The sequence below is a fragment of the Narcine bancroftii genome, chromosome 9 (assembly GCF_036971445.1).
Source record: "Narcine bancroftii isolate sNarBan1 chromosome 9, sNarBan1.hap1, whole genome shotgun sequence".
In the NCBI taxonomy this organism is placed as follows: domain Eukaryota; kingdom Metazoa; phylum Chordata; class Chondrichthyes; order Torpediniformes; family Narcinidae; genus Narcine; species Narcine bancroftii.
The window spans coordinates 49723703-49743383 of NC_091477.1; the positions used below are offsets into that span (position 1 = coordinate 49723703).

General features: G+C 42.6%; 1 protein-coding gene across 1 annotated transcript in view; it reads left to right on the forward strand.

The window, feature by feature from the left end:
- Positions 1–19681, forward strand: part of LOC138743573 (dedicator of cytokinesis protein 2-like) — a 699740-nt gene that overhangs the window by 202607 nt on the left and 477452 nt on the right. The window contains exons 21-22 of the mRNA XM_069899077.1: positions 4361–4450; positions 12138–12238. Coding sequence (XP_069755178.1) covers positions 4361–4450; positions 12138–12238 — 191 coding nt within the window. The remainder of the gene's footprint in view (positions 1–4360; positions 4451–12137; positions 12239–19681) is intronic.

Sequence of the window (19681 nt, forward strand, 5' to 3'; positions counted from 1 at the left end):
GCTGCTTTCAATACACTTACAGGTTTTCCCAGTATGGAAGTATAAGGGGGAAAGTGGAGGGTTTCTGCTGTGAAGATCAGTGAGGGCATCAGAGACTAGGACTCCCAACCCTAGTGCAGAACAGTAGACAAAAGTGCAAGAGAATCTCAGCAGGTCTTGCACCATTCAGAGCAAGCAAAAGGCAATTGACGTTACCTGCCTTAGTCGCTCTTCAGGAATGCTAAAAATCTAGCAGGTACCTGAATAATAAGGTTGAGGGGAAGGTGGGAGTGAGAAGGGAAGTGGGGGGGAGAGTGAGGAGCACAGGCTAGGAGGTGATAGGTGAATGTAGGTGGGAGGGAGAAGAAGTGAAAGAAGCTGAGAGGTGACGGGGGAGAGAGCAAAGGTGGTTCTCTGTTAGCAGAAGGAATAGGGTGGGGACCTGGAACAAGGGAGAAGGGGATGAAGGAAAGAGAAAGACTGGGGGTGGGGATTGATAGATATTGAAGGTCTATATTGATACCACCTGTTTGGAGATGGTTGAGATGGAATATGACATGTTTCTCCAATTTGCATGTGGTCTCCTGGCAGTGCATGAAGTGGTAGTCCACTGGGAGGTCCATTTAATTGCAAGAAATAAAACAAAAGTGGCAACAAAGCAATTTACCCAGTCTGCATCTTGCCGCCATAATGTAGAGGAGGCCACAATGGGGGCACCAGATGCAGTAGATGATCCCTGTAGATTCACGAGTGAAGTGTTCATTCACTTAGAAGGACTATTTAGGGCCCAAAATGGTGGTCAGAGAGATGTGGGTGCAAGTATTGTGCTTCTTGCGGTCACTGGGGTAGGTACTGAGGGGGTGAGGGAGTCCCAAAGAGGGCGATCCCTATGGAAAGTGGAGAAGGGAGGAGAGAGAAAGATGTGTCCGGTGGTGGGATCCTGCTGTCGATGGCAGAAATTATAGAGAATAATATGTCTGATGCGGAGGCCGATGTGGTGATAGATGAGGACAAGGGGAATCTTGTCCTTTATTAGCCTGGAAGAGACCAGGGTAAATGTACAAGAAATAGAGGAGTTGCGGTGAGGGTTGAATTTTGGCAGAAACCATGTTTTCTGAAGTTATGAAGGAGGACATTTCAGATGTCCTGGAATGGAAAGCCTCATCCTGAGAACAGATGTGATGGAGACGGAGGAGATGATTTAAGATTATTTTATTGTCATGTAATAAAGCAGAAAATTTGGTATTACACAAAATTTCCTTTAGTTTACCATAAGGTGGACAGAGATTTGCTATCAGCAGAAACTGTCTGTTGTCTCCTACAGTCAAAAAAAGAGAAGCCAAAGAGAGGCACCCAGAGGCTTTGCCTCCACAGCCTCCAGTCCAAACCATCAGCAACCTGAGTTCCAGGTGAAAACCTCTGACTCGATCAGGAAGCCTCCAGTACCCTCGGCTTCCTCTCACATTTCTGTCTGATACCTGGGTACTTAATCAGCCAGTCTCGAGCCAATCTCTAGCAGTCCGCAGCCTGCTGCAAGTTTCTTGACCGCAATCACCAGCCGCATGCAGCCTACATGGGCTCCTCTCCTTGAGTCACCAACAGCCTCCCGTGGGTCACCTCCTCTAATTCTCCTTCACAAACGGAGGTGGTTGTCTCCATTTTCTAGTGCCCTGCGCCATTCCTCTGTTTTCCAGAGTCTGCTACTGCTTGTGGCCACGGCTGATCATAGGCACTGCCGCCTTGGGCCTGGACCCCACTGTCACAAATTTTTTTAATAAACCACCATCAGCCCCTTTAAAAGGCCATTTAAAGTCTGAACAGAGCCAGTGGCAGATGGACTGGGCTGTTGAATTCTGCAGGGGAGCTCTGTGTCTTTGTTCCCTGCTATCTGCTGGTCTACAACTGTACTCCTGTTACAGCAGCTCTGGCAGAAGCGTCATTTTTCTTTTGAGGGAATGGAATAGAATTCTTAAAGCTGTGATTCTCAACCTTTTTCTTTCCACTCACATGCCACTTTAATTATGCCATCGGTGCTCTGTGATTAGTAAGGAATTGCTTAAGGTGATATGTGAGTGGGAAGGGAAGGCTGAGAATCACTTCACTAGACCCATTGTACTGAAATATTTTGGTTGAGAAAATTTGTCATTGGCCCATTTCCTTTGGAGTTATGATACCGTGCACAAAAAGAGTCAATTAGGGACAATTAAAACAGTGGTTTTCAACCTTTTTCTTTCCACCCACATGCCCTTAGGGAATCCCTTACTGATCACAGGGCACTTAAGGCATAGGGATTACTTGAAGTGGCATGTGAGTGGAAAGAATATGGTTGAGAACCACTGCCTTAAAGGAAACAGAGTGGGATGAGATGTGGTCATGGTAACTGTGGATTTAAAGAAAACATCAGTATCGAATGTGTCTCTCGAAATGGAGACAGAGAGATCGAGAAATGGGAAAGTGTTACTGGAGATGGACCAGGCGAATTTGAGGTCAGGGTGGAAAGTTGCCAGCAAAGATGAACTCCTCATGGGTGCAGGAGGCAGCACTGATGAAGTTGTCAATGTAATATTGAAGAGTTGAGGAGCTTTGACTGTGGACTTGCAGCGTGGTTTGCTCCATACATTTAGCTGGACAAATGGGGAAGGAATAATTGGGACATAAAAGCAGGGACAGGCTAATTAATCTCTCAAGGTTTTACCACCAATAAATGAAATCATGAATGATCTGTGAACTCTACAATACCTTTAGTTATTAAATGCTTAATAATCATAGATCTAAAATTTATAGTTCATTTGGGAACAACTCTCCGTTGTGAAAGAGCCAAATGGGAAATGTTTCCAAATTTCACTTCTTGGCTTTAATATATTGCCACCTCCTCAAGAATCCAATGGAACCAGCTGCCCAGATATTCTATCAGTTACTCTTTCTTTGGCTTGGCTTTGCGGACGAAGATTTATGGAGGGGTATGTCGACGTCTGCTGCAGGCTCGTTGGTGACTGACAAGTCCTATGCGGGACAGGCAGGCATGGTTGCAGCGGTTGCAAGGGAAAATTGTTTGGTTGGGTTTGGGTGTTGGGTTTTTCCTCCTTTGTCTTTTGTCAGTGAGGTGGGCTCTGCGGTCTTCTTCAAAGGAGTTTGCTGCCCGCCTAACTGTGAGGCACCAAGATACACTGTTGGAGGCGATATCAGCCCACTGGCAGTGGTCAATGTGGCAGGCACCAAGAGATTTCTTTAAGCAGTCCTTGTACCTCTTCTTTGGTGCACCTTTGTCTCGGAGGCCAGTGGAGAGCTCGCCATAGAACACGATCTTGGGAAAGCGATGGTCTACCATTCTGGAGACGTGACCCACCCAGCGCAGTTGGGTCTTCAGCAGCATGGATTCGATGCTTGCAGACTCTGCCAGCTCGAGTACTTCGATGTTGGTGATGAAGTAATTCCAATGAATGTTGAGGATGGAGCGGAGACAGCGCTGATGGAAGCGTTCTAGGAGCCGTAGGTGATGCCGGTAGAGGACCCATGATTCGGAGCCGAACAGGAGTGTGGGTATGACAACGGCTCTGTACACGCTGATCTTTGTGTGTTTCTTCAGGTGGTTGTTTTTCCAGACTCTTTTGTGTAGTCTTCCAAAGGCCCTATTTGCTACTCTTTACTGTCTTGAAAATGACAATAAAACCAGTTGTCTAACTGGAACAGAAGTTTGCGTGATATCTCCTCATATTTTTTGCATAAATTGCATTGTATTTTCTCCTAAATACCTTGCCTGAACTAGTCAGCTTGCAGCTCTCTCTCTAACATGGTTCAACCAGGGTATTGACAATGACTTAACGATAATTGTTCTGCTTATTGTTCCATCCTTTGTATGATGCTTTAATGACTCCCCCACTTCCCTGTACATTCTCTACTAGTTTTGTGCCATTTAGACAGAAGCCTAGTCTGGGTAAACTAGGTGACCTTGCATTTCCCAGGAAACATTATTTTGTGATGAGGGGTGTGGAAATCTCAGTGCTTTCTATGTTGACACCCCATAGATAAAGGAATGAGTAACTGCAGCCAAGGCAAGTATGAGGCAGCCTTGTAAATAACGAGGGAAGCAAAATTGGCTATCAGTTTATTCCGATCCCAAATATTTCAGCGCATATTTGCTATTGGTGTAGGCAATGAGAAGCCTGTGAGTAATGTTCTTCTTAATTCGGGGAGATGGGCATGAACGAAATAGAGTGTTCACAATTGGTAGGTGGAGTTCAAAGCTTCAATTTTTTGTTTTCAAGTTAAAGTGGTGTGCAAAGATTTGGGAATGCTTTAGTACTTGATGTGTGATGAATAAAAACTATTCATGGTTTTAAAAAAAAGTAAATGGCTCACCCTTTCTTGTGTGTTATTGAAGTTCCTTCAGGACACTCTGGATGCACTCTTCAACATCATGATGGAGCATTCCCACACGGAGAAATACGACATTCTCGTCTTTGATGCTTTGGTAGGTCACTTTAATTTCAAAATGCAACTCTGGTCCTTTCCTTATGTCTATTTTTTTAGTTGAGAAATAGTGAATGGGGTTAAAGAGTTCTTATATCTGGATACGCTGCTCCATCCAGTTCAATATCCATCCTTCTATATTATAATACCAGATGATATTAACATCAACCTCTTCAATTTCTGTTAACCACTTCCTTCCTGAATCTCTCTCTTTCCCTATCTATTCCTTTTGGCTCCTCACCCTCTTCCCTTCCTTCTCTCAGAGAGTTACCCTCAACCCTCTCCCTCACTTTTCAACTTTTTTTCTCTTCTATTCTCCCACCTGTATCCACCTATGACATCTTGTCTGTTATCCAGTGTTCATCCTCCCTCCTCTCCTCCCCTTCCCCCCTACCCCAACCTGTTTATTCAGTCACATGTGTGTTTTTGCTTGTACCTGAGAGGGTCCAGTCCAAAAAACTTGGTCACCCTTTTCTTCCTTAACACATCCCCAAAGACCCTGCAATGACCAACGACACACTCTCAAGGACTGTGCCAAGAGGGAACTGTCTCCCCCACGGACAGCGCCAAGAGGGAACTGTCTCCCTCACAGAATGCGCCGAAGGATTCTCCAACAAAAACTTTGCCAAGATCAACTTTACTCCTATTGACTATCTGAATACAACAACTGATGTTTGGTCCTCTTCAAATCCTCACACCCTAGCAGGGAATTTGCCTCAAATGCTGAGGTGCTCTCAGGAACACCATGAATGTAATGAGTTCTCCCTCAGCCCATGTCCATGGGCCCTGATCAAATTTGCTGTGTGCAGACTGAGAAGTCTTAGATGTACTCATTCTTTGTGAGTACTGATACCCTCTCAGGGAATAGTAGCTCTCCTGCTAGGACCCATGCCTACACCTATTTAGCTCTTTCCAGTCCTAACTTCAAAAAATTGTGTTTTATATTCTTATCACAGCCTGTCATAAGTGATTGAAATGTAGTTTTTCATTACTTGCCTGCTAACGTGGTCTTTCTAGCTACTCATGGAAGCTGTCCCAACTTCAGTGGTTGGTTGTTGACAAAGGTGTGATCTTTATATGATATATAATGAGTTTATTGTAACGTACATACGCAATGAAATGCTGCAGCCAAACAAGTATTTGTAAAAAAAAATCGGTAATAGTAAACTAATTAAATTAAATTATATAGGACAACACATACACAAGTTGGATGGATAATAAATATTCACAATAATCCTTGTACAAATGATTTGCAATAGAGCAGACAGTCTTTTCGTGCTGTTGAAGCAGTCTCTGGTTAGTGTCACAAGGGGAGGTTCAACACTGATGGTTGTTGGAAAGAAACCGTTCGTGAACATCAAGGTGCTGGTTGTGATCAGGGTGCTGGGTGACCTTTAAAACGTTGGGTGCCTTTTTAAAAAAATTTGAATATTTTTATTTTAGACCATACTTGCAGTCAAATACAAAATTATAAAATATGAATACAGAAGTAGACAAATTTATGCTGCATGATGGTTATAACCCAAACTCTCCAACCCCACCCCCCACCCACCCACCCAAAAGACTCCGAAAAAATGCGTGAGAAAGAGAAAGAAGAAAGAAAGATAGAGTAGAAAAAAGATAGGTTTCTGGAAAATGCAGTTCACTCCATGGATTTCAATTGATTGTTTAACTGGTCTCTTCTTTGGAGAAGGTTAATGTGGACTCGAGGACTGGAAGAAACTCGACTAAAGATTTACACCTGAGACCTGTAAATAGGGTCTCCATATTTGCAGAAATATGACTTGGGTTATGTAATTTTATTGAGCGGATGCCTTTCTGGATTCTAGCGGGCCAAACCTAGATGGGAGTCAGATTTCCATGTAACTGCAATACACTTCCTGTTGCCAATATAATTTTAACAAATTCAACTTGATATTTTGATCATTTCAATTTTGGTCTTATCCCCATTATATTTCCCAGTAAAACAATTCTGGGTTTTATGGAAATGGAATTCCAATAATCTGTTCTAAAAATTTTCCTAAATCACCCAAAAAGGTCTCACTTTGAAACATGACCAAGTTGAGTGTAAGAAAGTTCCTATCTCCTGGCCACATCTAAAATATCTGTTAAGTCTGACTTTAGCTTATTTAATTTCTGTGGTGTGAGATACAACTGATGAAAACAATTGTATTATATACTAATCTATACATTACATTTATTGTATTTGTTATACTGTCCTTTCATAAATTGGACCAGTTTTGCTCATCAATACTTACATTTAAGTTGGCTGCCTTCTTGAGACAGTGCCTCACATCAATGGAAGCTGGAGGATGCCTACAAAAGCTGATACAGTCTCAAGGACACCTGCAAAGCAATAATGAACTCCTAGGGACTCCTGCAAGCACTGAAATATTTCCTAGTGACGGTTTACACTCCTGAGGATCATCACTCTCAAGTTTGGAAGGAAAACACATCTGTCCTTGCACTGCCACAGAAATAGAATGCCATCAAATCATTTTGAGAATGAGCTCATTGTACCTTGTAAAGTATCATATTCTCAATGGGTAGTACCCAAGGGGAGTGATGAATCATCAACATCCCTGTGCAACATTTGTCTGAGTCTCTCCAACTCATACACCAATGGGTCTTGGGGCCCCAGTTCACAGAACAGAGGGACGAGGGGAAGAGGTGAAAAACTTCCACACCGAGCAAGAGGTATGGCCACAGGAGTTGGCAGCATGAGGCATGTTGTTGGCATGACAGGAGCTAATTTGCTACCAATGTGAGCTATGGTGTACTAGAGTAGTTTTGTTGTGAAGTTTGCATTAGCCTGTATATTAGAAAGAGTGTTATAAACCAGATCACTTTTGTACACCAGAAGTGTGAAGAGTAGGAAGATTTCGATAGCAGTCAGAATGCACAGTTGGTGTGATATCAGGATTTGAACCCCTGTCAAACATCTAAAAGGTTGTGAACTAAATTTCCATGGAATTCTGCATCTGCAGTTTGGAAAAGGATCATTAATTACGTGAAACACTGTTGCTGATCGATTTGTAAAGACTGTTAATTGCATTACAATTACGTTGTGATTTTCCCAGATGAACTCTGAAATCTCAAATCTGACTCCCATCTAGGTCTGGCCTGCTAGAATCAAGAGTTGTTTCTTGCCATTAGGACCCTATCAAGCTTCATATACAGTCACCATGCTTGTACCCAGTCATCCATTACCCTTGACTGAATTTCTAGAGAAGCTGGGAGAGGCAGTAAACTGTGAGTCAAAGACAAAGACCAGGGGGTAGTGACTCAGACTGATGCACCGGGGAGACTGGGGCAGGAACTCAGACCCATGGACCAGGAGAGACTAGGTCAAGGACTTAGACTCGTGGATCAGGAGAGACTGGGGCAGTGACTCAGACCCATGGACCAAGGAGAGACTGAGGCAGGGACTCCGACATGCAGACCAGGAGAGATTGAGTTATATGGAGAGTTCAACAAGCACAGCAAAGCCCTGCTGTACCAATGCTAGGCAGGTCAGGAGGTAGACAGACCTGTCCCCTTGTGTTAATCTTGATAAAAGAAACCAGGTAGTACTAGTTGGAGGGGCTGACAGCCACACTGGATGATCCATATCCCTCCAAACATTTCATATTGCTCACTGGTGCTCCCATTGACTCATTGGATTTGTTTACAGCTTATCCCCATGGTCACCCTGGCTTTTCTGTATCAGGGAGGACTGACACCCCCACACTCCCTGTGACTTGTTGATCTCCATTTGCCCACCATCCCATTTCTGGGGTGGGGTCTTCCACCTGAAACACCAACTCTGTTTTATTTCCTGCAAATGCAGCCGGATCTGCTTGAGTACTTCCCACATATTCTGTTTTGGATTTCCAGTATCTGCAGTTCCTTTAATTTTCATTTGTTTAACAGAAAGATGCAGGCTGAATTATATAAGGTCTTTTTGAATTCGATTTTGTATTTCTCGAAAATCTGTAAAGACATGCATGTTTGGCAGGAAGCCTACAACTCTTGAGGATGTGGGGAAAGAAAATCCCACCAGATTGGAGGTCTTGTTTTTTTTATGCAGTAGAAGCTGAAAATCATTGGTGTAACAGTCTGGAGGAAGCTTTCTCTGTTTAGCCCTTAATGCATGTAACAGAGATGGAGTTGGAATAGGACCACGAGACCTCTGCCCAATTGGGAAAATCTCTTAGAAGCAAAAACTGCTGATACTGGAATTGCGAGCAAAAATTGAGAAGCTGGAGGGACACAGAGGGTTTGGCAGCATCCATGGGCAGAAATGGTCAGTCAATGATTCAGGTTGAGACCCTGTGCCTTGAGGTAGAGAATCCTGACGTAAAATGTTGACTGGCCTTTTCTACCCATGGATGTTGACCCATGGATGTTGGCCTTGTTGACTACCCATGGATTGTTGAATGGCCTTATTGACTACCCATGGATTGTTGACTGATCTTGGAAATGTTGACTGGCCTTTTCTACCCATGGATGTTGACCCATGGATGTTGGCCTTGTTGACTACCCATGGATTGTTGAATGGCCTTATTGACTAGCCTTGTTGACTACCCATGGATTGTTGACTGATCTTGGAAATGTTGACTGGCCTTTTCTACCCATGGATGTTGACCCATGGATGTTGGCCTTGTTGACTACCCATGGATTGTTGAATGGCCTTATTGACTGGCCTTGTTGACTACCCATGGATTGTTGACTGATCTTGGAAATGTTGACTGGCCTTTTCTACCCATGGATGCCACCTAAACATCTGAGATTCTCCAGCAGCTCATGTTTGCTGGGCTAAAACTCTTGTTTGGGTGATTACTGCTTTCAGTTGTATGAGGGGAGCCAAGTCGTAGAGCTTGATAAAAGTTAGGTGCTTATATTAATTAAATTTCTAAACCTTTAAAGCAGGATAAAATTAAAAAAAAAACTCTGCTGGGGGCTGGTCTTGGCTCCAAAACACAACCCTATTAATGAAAATGGATTCTCACCCATTGTCCATTTGATGGACTCTTTCGGTTCAGCTCTTGTTTTAGTGGCTATCACAGCTTTTATTTTCTAGCATACTTCTGGGGCTAAGCTGGTGGAGTAAATTCTTAACCTTTCTGCTCATAATTCCTCCATGGATCAGGACAGAAAGATGATGGGATTATTGCCTTGAGCTTGCCTGTATAACCTGGCCATGGGGAATGCAAATATCTTCTTCAATGTGTAATGTGAAGATCTCATCTAGGGCACTGCTGTTGTAATGCAGAACTTCTGCACAGCAGCAGGCTATATTTACTTCAGCAACCTAGTCTCAGGAGTGACAGTGATTATAATGAAGGCTCTCTCAGGTTCTTCACTTCCAGCCAACGTTTTTGATGTGATGCAGCTTAATTTCAAGATCCCTGTGATCGCTTCCACCCAGAGCACGAGAAGCAAGGAGAGAGTGCAGTATGCAGAAGTGATGGAGAAACTCAGCAGGCCATGCAGCATCCGTAGGATTAAAACGTAATCAACATTTCAGGCCTGAGCCCTTCTTTAGGAGTGTTGGAAGCAGGCAGTCACCTGAATAAAAAAGCTGGGAGGAGGGGGGATGGAGAAGGGGGAGGAGCACAGACTAACTTGTAAGAGGTAAAAGGTAGATACAGATGGGAGGGAGTGATGGAAATTGGAGTTGATGTTAATGTTGCCTGCCTGGAGACTGCCAAGATGGAATATAAGGTGTGGTTCTGCACTAGATCCCAGTATCTGCAGAGTTTCTTGTCTGCATGCAAGGGGATCAGCATGGCAATATAGCAATTATGAAACGGGACTTGTTAATGCAGAGGTTCACCCCAGCAACTGGAGAGCAGGAGTTCAAATCCCATCATAATTGTGACAACTTGAATGAAGTCAAGTCCTCAGTGGGTCAAACTCGGACCTTTGTCCAATGAAAGTGGGCACTTTTGCTTAGTTTGGCCTATATAGAATACTAGCTTCACTGATGAGGGTAAATCATAATTGACTTAACAAGATGCACAGGACAACAATAGATGGATGGTAAATGTTAGTCAATTTGTTCCACAATCTACAAGTGAACACCAATGACTAATTAAGAACAAATGCAATCACAAAGTATTCTCCAAGTTCTGCACCGCCCCCCCACTCCCCACCCACCTCCGTGATTTGGACATTGATCACTGCTCCAACATTATCAGATGGTAAGATTTTGGAAATGCAAACCAACATAACAAAAAGAGTGTCAGTGTGAGAACTGCAGCGTTTCAGGGAGTAACACGAGCTACATCCTCCCAGATGGCGTGGTAAAGGCATTTAAAGATGTGTTAAGTGGCCTTAGCCATGCTTGTGAGATCATGAGCATTCCATAACCATGATTGCACACTTGACATTGACTTTGACAGCTCTCCTTTAAGTGGTTTGATCATCCACTGGTGGAGGTTCTCTTCCCTTTCCCTATCTCATCCCCACTTCACCTGTCAGGACTGTTGGCGGTTTAGTCCAAAGGTCTGGATCCTGATTGTGGTACCCATGGTTTCCATGCACTGGGTTTCTGCGAAGATCTCATGTTCCAGTCCCTGACACAAGCACCACTTCTGCCCCCACCCCCCACATCTCCCAAAGCTCTAAGCACCATTCCGAGTTCCAATGCTGAAGCTGGCAGAGTGTACCCTTGCTTTTAACTGGATTATCCAACACTGTTACATGATGAAAATTTAACAAGTCACAGCCTACAGTTATATCAACCAGTTAGTTAAATATAGAGGAAAGCATTTACCTCCTGTTAGCAGAGCACTGCCAATAAAAGCATCTGTTATGGAACATATGTGATCATTGTGAGAGGACAATCGCCCTGTATCTTTATCTGGACACCCACTGATCATTCATGAAACTGGACCCCCACACTCTTCTTAGAGCTGAGACAATAATCATACTGTAAATACCAGCCAGTCGCAGAAATCAAAGTGACATTTAACAGATACTTGGATTTTGCACAAATGGTCTTGATGCCAAAGCATTCACTGAGCAGGTGAAGAGACTCAACATGAACTGTTGGCTATCTGTTTCCCTCCACAGATGTGCCTGAGTTTTCCAGCAGTTTGGTTTTTTTTTTGCTCAAGAATCTAGTATCTGCGGTCTCCTGTATCTCCTTTGGGAGTTCATCCAATGGCTTGGCCTGGATGAATGATGACTAATTCCAGTCCCTTGCAGAAATGTATAATGTTATGAAAGGAATAGATAAAATAGAAGTGGAGAGGTTGTTTCCACTGGCAGGTGATGCTGGAACCATGGGGCATAGCCTCATGATTTGGGGAACTAGATAATGAGCAACTGCTTCTTCCAGAGAGCAGTAAATCTGTGGAATTCTCTGCCCACAGGCTGCCTCATTAAATATATTTAAGGCACAGAAATATTTTTGAATAATAGTGGAATTAAGATTGATGGGGAATGGATGGGTTGGTAGAGCCGGGTCCATGGCTGGATCAGCCATGATCTTATTGAATGGTGGAGCAGGCTCAATGGACCTGATGGCTTACACCTGGTCCTATTTCTTGTGTTGTTTCTCTAGCTTAGCACCAATGAAATATGCTGTTCAAAATGAAACAAAGCTGTTCCTGCAAGAGATTGTAGATTAAAAAGAAATGAATGTACAGGCTGACTCTGATATCTCTGGTGGTTGTTACACTATCCTTTTTGTTTTGCAGATCTACATTATAGGATTGATTGCAGACAGGAAGTTCCAGCATTTCAATGCTGTCCTTGAAGCCTACATCAAGCAACATTTCAGTGCTACCTTGGCCTACAAGTAAGTTCCATTGCTGAAGATGGCAGTTATAACATTGGTTTTAACTGGATCATACAGGATGAAGATGTGACAATTCACAGCCTGCAGTTAGACCAACCAGATGCAGAAATATAGCGAGAGGAACACGATAGGCTGCAGGCGCTGTGATTGCAGTAAACACACCGAAATGCTGGTGGAACTCAGCTGGTCTTTTCAGCATTTATAGGAACAAAGATATATTGCCAACGCTTGGGGGATGAGCCCTTCATCAAGGAAAAATGAGGAAAGGCAGAAGCAGGATATATCATTCAAACAATGGGGAGGAATCTAGACCAACAAAAGGTATTAATTGGATGTGGTAAGGGACTAGGTGGAATTTATTATGTCTGTGTGAAAGGAAATAGGGAATGGAGAGACAACAGAAGAAACTGGGGGTTGGGTGGGAAAAGTCGATATTAATGCCATCCGGTGGGAGGGTACCCAGTCAGAAGATGAAGAAAGAATGTCATTAGTTAATAAGATTTTAAAAATTGATAGATTATACTCAGTAGCTCTTAATTCTGACTTTTATAAGGAGAGAGTCGAACTCCAAAGGCAACATGATCTGCTTTTAACACCCAATTGAAAAGAAAAGACAGTTTTACATACATGGGGAGAAATCGGGTAAGCTATTGGCTAGTCAATTGAAAGCTGATTTGGTTAAAAGACAGATGACAAAAATTCATGAGAAGTTTTAGAGAAATTTAATTTTGGCCCTGGTTTTATTTCTTGGATTAGAATGATATATCACACTTCCTCTGTATCTGTCGATACTAACAATCAAAGTTCCTCCCTGTTTAGGCTCCAGTGTGAAACAGACAGGGCTGCTCTCTTAGCCCTTTACTGTTTGATTTAGCTTTGGAACACTTAGCAATTCCGTTTCAAGATTCTAATGTTAATGATACTTACGAGGGGAGATAGCACTCATAAAGTATCTTTATCTGTGGATGATTTGTTGCTATGATTTGTTTCAGACCCTGAGAAATCCATTCCTTCTAAGTTATCTTTGCTGTTGCAATTTAGTTTTTTTTCTCCAGTTATAAATTAAATCTTCACAAGAGGGAATTGCTTTCCCTGAATATTCAGGTACCCATTTATGAGCATATACCATTTAAGGTTGTGAAGGATCATTTTACTTGTGTAGGTGTTAAAATTCCTAAAAAATTTAAAGATTTATATGTTAAATTTTCTTCCTCTGATTGATCTGTAATAGGTATAATTTGCAAGTGACTTCATTGACCCATATGTTTTGGTCCTGTCCAGTTTTACACTTTCAGTAATTCTTGCAATTGATTTACAAACAAATCCCTTAACTTAGTTGTTCTCAACCTTTTTCTTTCCACTCACATGCCACTTTAAGTTATCCCTATGCCGTAGGTGCTCTGTGATTATTAATGAATTGCTTAAGATAGTATGTGGGTGGAAAGAAAAAGTTTGAAAACCACTGTTTTAATCATAAGTAATTGACTCGTTATGTGCACGGTTTCACAACTCCAAAGGAAATGGGCCAATGACAATTTTTCACAAGCAAAGTATTTCAGTAACAATTGGGTCTAGAGCAGTGGTTCTCAACCTTCCTTTTCCACTCACATACCATGTTAATTAATCCCTTACTAATCACAGAGCACAGATGGCACAGGGATTACTTAAGGTGGTATGTGAGTTAAAGAAAAAAAGGTTGAGGACCATTTTCTTAGCTGCTCTTTTTGGTGATTTAGGAGCAGATGGAGGTCACTTGTCCGGCTTCTGCTCATTGGATGATAGCTTTTGCCTGATGGCTAGGAGAGCAATTCTTCTTAAATGGAAGGAACCCACTCCACCTCGTGTGGTTCAATGGTTTTCTCAAACCAGGGCCTGTTTGAACTTAAAGAAAATCAGAAGTGCTACATTTGATCCTTCTGTTAAATTTGAAGAAATTTGGCAGTCATTCACACAATATTTTTGTATGATATAATTTAATAATATTTTCTTTGGTTTATTGCCCTTCCTGATACCATTGTTTCTCTTTTGGATGAGGACCAGGGTTCTTATGTTTGATGAACACTGATCCAAGGCTTTCCAGTTTTTTTGTTTTCTTCATTAGATTAGTACAAGGGTTTTACTATAATATGATTATTTTCTTTGCTTTTTTTCTGTTTGATTGAGTATGGGAAGATGAAGATACTACTATTATGTATTGATGGTTGTATATTGTAATCTTTTTAATTACTGTTTATTTTGGCATATAAGATGACCAGTGGGTAGGTGGACTCACCTTTTTTGCCTCATTTTAATGGTTTTATGATATATCTGGCATATAATTTGACCTCCATTTTCTGGTTGTCTGGGCCTCCCAGCAACAACCCAAAGTTTTTTTAAAACACCCCAATCGTTAAGTTGCAAACTTGTAAATTACCATAATCAAATAAAAAGAAACCACAGCAGGAGCAGCGACCTCGTTCTCCTGGCGGGAACGGGAACCTCCTGCAGGAGCAGGAACCTCCTGCCGGGAGGACAAGGTCACCACTCCTACCCACTGCTCCTGCCGGGAGAACGAGGTCACCACTCCTGCTCAAGAGAATGAGGTCGCCACTTTGCCTGTGTGGCAGAAGCGGGAAGCTCAGCTTACTGGGCAGGAGTGGTGACCTCAGGCTCCCAAGTAGGAGCTGGGACCTCAAGCTCTATAATTGTAAATGTCTTGCTGGGTTATTGTGGTGTCCTGCAGTGGGGAGATATTGGGGAACGGAGGGGGAAAGTGCTTCCAGGATCGACTAATATGCCAAGTCGGTGATTTGAGGGTTGACTTATGCGCCAAATTGGCATCAAACAGTTTTTGACCTGATTTAAGGTCTCAAAAGTATATCTGGCAAATGTCGACCTCCATTTTTGAGTGATTTTTGAGGTTTTTACTCCTTGACATACATAAAAATATAATGTATCCTTATTCTCTCCATCCATTTTTTATTTATATTGATATTAATAAAAAGATTGAAAAAGAAAAGAAATGAAAACCACAGGTGTATGATCCAGTGATCATAGGGGAGTCAGAGGTGGAGAGGGTGAACAAATTAAGTTGTTGGGAGTCACTATCTTGGAGGATCATTCTTAAACCCAAAACAATGGCACCGTGAAGAAAGCACATCAGTGTCTCTACTTCCTCAGGAGTTTGTGGAGGTTTGTTATGACACCAGAAACCCTGGCAAATATTCACAGATGTGTGGTGAATAGTGTGCTGACCAGCTGCATCATGGTATGGGGACACCAATACTCCCAAGCATAAAACCCGACAAAAGGTAGTGCACACAGCCTAGGACATCACTGGCAAAACCCTCCTCACTCTTAAGAACACCTAAGGGGAACTCTGCCATCGAAGATCAGCAACCATCAAGAATCCACACCACCCAGCACGTGCTCTGTTCTCGCTGCTGCCATCAGGAAAGAGGTGCCACAAGACTCACACCAGCAAGTTCAGGAAGAGCTGCCACCCCTCTACCATCAGGCTCCTCAACAACATACTCAATCAAGGACTCATTTAAGGACTCTTACTTTTGCACTTTATTTTTCTTCTCTGAACTGTACAGTCAGTTTGTTTTCATTTTTTAATTTTTTTATGTGTTTATTTTTTGCACTAGCAATAAGTGATAATTCTGCCTCACCCACAGGACAAAGAATCTCATGGCTATATGTGATGTCATGTATATACTCTGACAATAAATCTGAAATTCCTATCTGAGTACAGATGTTGATGACTGAGATAAACCAATGTACAACTTTGCTGCTATCCTGCAAGTTAAATTATAGTCAAGTACAACAGGTACTGCAAAAGTATAGACTTTCTACTGAGGGGAGGTCCATTTATGAGTCTGATAACAACAGTAAAGAAATCTAGTGATGTGTACCTTCTGCTTGACAGCAGTAGTAGAAGAGATGGTGACCAGGAGTGTGTGTGTGTGTGTGTGTGTGTGTGTGTGTGTGTGCGCGCGCCACCACACAGGCAGTCTAAAAAGGAATGTGCAGGAATTTTGAATCAGTTCCTGCTCCGTAACTTATCTTACAATTTTTTGGAGGAATCCTGCAGGGTAAATTGTACCAGAAAAATTTGTTGACAGTCATCCTCTCTACTGTATGTCCAATTACTGGGACTGTTGCACTCGGGTATTTGCTTCTAAAAAGGCGCCCAGTGTGAGCGACCACACGGGCAGTAATTACGTTAATTTTTTCTGCAATTTTCCTAACTTTGCAGTCTAAAAACCATAATAGGGTTGCGATGGGAGGGAAGCAGTTGATGTGAAGAATGAACATTATCATTGACTAATTGAATCAAATGACCAATTCTGTGTTAATTTATGCCATTGAAGTTGCTTATCCAGAAAAATTGTCTCCTGTAACTGACAAGAGTCAATGCCTTTTTTACCCACTTCCCCTGTAGTGCTGCATTGTGAAGGATCCTCTCTCAGGGCTTGTGCAATGATCAATTTCATGAACCTTTTCCCATGCCAACCAATAGCAAAACTGTGGTGATTTATTCTCTTTGGTGGGAGTGAATCTCAAGAATTCTTTGCTCCCAAGGGTGGAGGAGGCAAATTCATTCGATTTAATCAAGTGGGAGAGAACAAAATATTTGAAAACTGGAGGGATTGAAAGTTATGTGGAATGGGCAGAGGCGAAGAGTTGGGGTCAGCAGAGATCCGCCATGATGTGGGCAGACTCAAGGGGTGTGCATGCCTACTCCTGCTCCTTTAGTTCTTGGATTCATCCATGGGTATTAAAACTATTTCTGGAACAGTTTTGGGAGTGAGTGGCATCCAAAGAGACACACCCTAGCAGGGAGAAAGAGAAAACATTGCGAACATGGAGCAACCATGAGCGAAAGTGAAAACTGCAGATGCTGGCATCCGCAGCAAAAACACAATCTGCCGGAGGAATTCAGTAGGTTGAGCGGTAGTTGTGGGAAAAAAATAATGCTCTGTAGTGTACATGCTATATGAGTGCGGAGAAGAATGACACACACACCAAAACCTTGAAAAATGAGACTGATTTATTCCTCTGGCTGTCGTGCTTTTATCGCCCCCTCGCCCTGACATCAGGGCCCAGGTCATCGGAGCACTGGCCTCAGATTGGCTAGCATTCTTGACAAAGTTCCCCATCTTCCTGCCATGCGGAGGTCACCTGGGACTCTGTGTCAACCCCATGTCCATGCGGTCACCCCATCCATCGGCCATTTTGCAGGCTGGTTTGTGTCTCTGCATGTGGGCCGCTACAGCTCAACAATTTGGATCAGAATCCTTCATTCAGATTATTATCAGAAGACCATAATCTGATGGTTGCAAGCAAAACTTTGCAAATGTTTACACCCAGAGCAGAAAAGTTATTGTGTCTGCTCTTCTGAGGTTAACCACTGTTGTATGTATTTGTCTGGTCGGGCACACCCATTGACTGGCTGTACTTTGGCCCTTCCCACAGGCTCTTGTATAAAGGTGACTGTTCCACAACCCCCTCCTCAGTGCAGGACAGTCAAGCAGAATGGATATACCTTTGTTCTTTAGTAAATAAAAGGCTATTGGTCTCTCAACCTCAGTCTTTAAGTAACTAATAGTTGATTGTCAATGTTTCTTACGGTAGAGGGTTTGGGTGAATCGTTGACAATCCAAGTCACAGGAGTGTCTTTACCCCGACCTTGCATCATCTATTTATGGCCTACTATGAGTACAATTACCCCCATTAGTCTGAGTGACATTGCTGAAATAGGGTGTGACAAATCCTATAGATGACATCTGATGTGGAATTGATAGAAATTTAAAGAATTGAGAATGAATGGCAGTGAAAGACACAGAAATGAAGGGAAAGGCTTTGGAGGGGCAAAAGGAATTGGCGGCATGGATTGGGGAGAATTTTGGGAAGCGGAAAATCAAGCTCAATGGCACTAACTTGTAGAAGAAAGTCTGGAGGATTGGAAGCAGAAAATTGAAGGAAAAGGCCAAATAAACGAACAGAAACCAAACCTGCTCCAACATTCAGTAAGGACGTGGTTGACCTGGCAAGTTAAATGTACTTCCCTGTCTCATCCCCAGAATTCTTTGATGCCTTTGATTTTCAGATACCTTTTGATTTCAGCTTTGAAAACACGTAGTGATTGAACATTCATCTCACTCTAGGTTAGAGATTAAAGCAATTCCACCTCATCTCAGTCCGAAGAGGCTAACCCTTTTTCCAAAGAAAGAAATCTTTCATTTCTAAATCAGAAATATGAAAATAAAGGAGGTACATTTCTGAAAAGAATTTCTTTGGTGCTCTCCATACTTATTTTTAATTTACCCCTTTAATACAAGGGGAGGATATTGTGCATGGTTACACCTAGGCTGGGTTGCGTAGAAACTTTGAAATTAGGGGCAGGAGAAGGTCATTTAGACCTTCGAGCTTACTTCACCATTCAAGATGGCCATAACTGATTATATGACCTCGGTTCCCTGTTTCAGCTTCTCTTCATAACCCTTGATCCCTATATCCAAGAGGGCCACAATAGCCTTTTGAGTATATCTAATGAACTGGCCTCAACAATTTTCTGTGGTCGGGATTTCCTCAAATTCACACCTCTGAGTGAACATGTTTCTTCTCATCTCAGTTCTAATCAGACTGTAGCTGTTCGTTCTGCACTTTCCCAGGATTGGGACCATTCTTCCTTCATCTAACCAGTCTGGTCTTTACGTCTCATGATATCCCCTCTCACTCTTTTAAATCCCAATGAGTATAACCCTGATCTATTCAGTCTTTCTTCTTACTTCTGGCGCCCCAGGAATCAGTGTGTTGAACCTTTACTGTGCTCCCACAGCAGCAAGAAAGTGCTTACTGAGATTAGGAGAATAAAACTGCATGTGTGTGGCCTCATCATGTCTTACTTACTATGGCACTATACTACTCCAGAAACACCTCCCTGCTTCCATATTCAAAGCCACCTGCAGTCAAGGTCAATATCCAATTTGATTTCTTTATCACCTACTCTAACTGTATTCTAAGTTTCAACCAATGCATCATGACCTCAGGTTTCATTGCACCTCCCCATTTTCTGCTTTATCACTCTACAGATGATGATCTCCCTTCCTGTTATTGCCACCAAAGTTGATCCTCTCACATGAACCGACTTTAAACTGCATTTTTCCAGTTTCCTAATCTGTCCAAGTCATGAAAGCCTCTTGAAATCTTCCTCACAGCTCCCACTGCCATCTAGCTCAGAGATATTACATTCAATTCCTTTGGCTACATCATTAATTCAGTGGTTTCCCCACCACTCCACCCCCACCCTTATCCGCAGTTTTGGTTTTCACTATTTCAGTTACCCACTGTCAACTTGATCTAGACTACCAATTCTACACAGAACCCAAACCTGCTAGGAACAGACAAGGGTACACAACCCAATTTGTAGAGCCATCTTCCAAGACAGATGTGTAC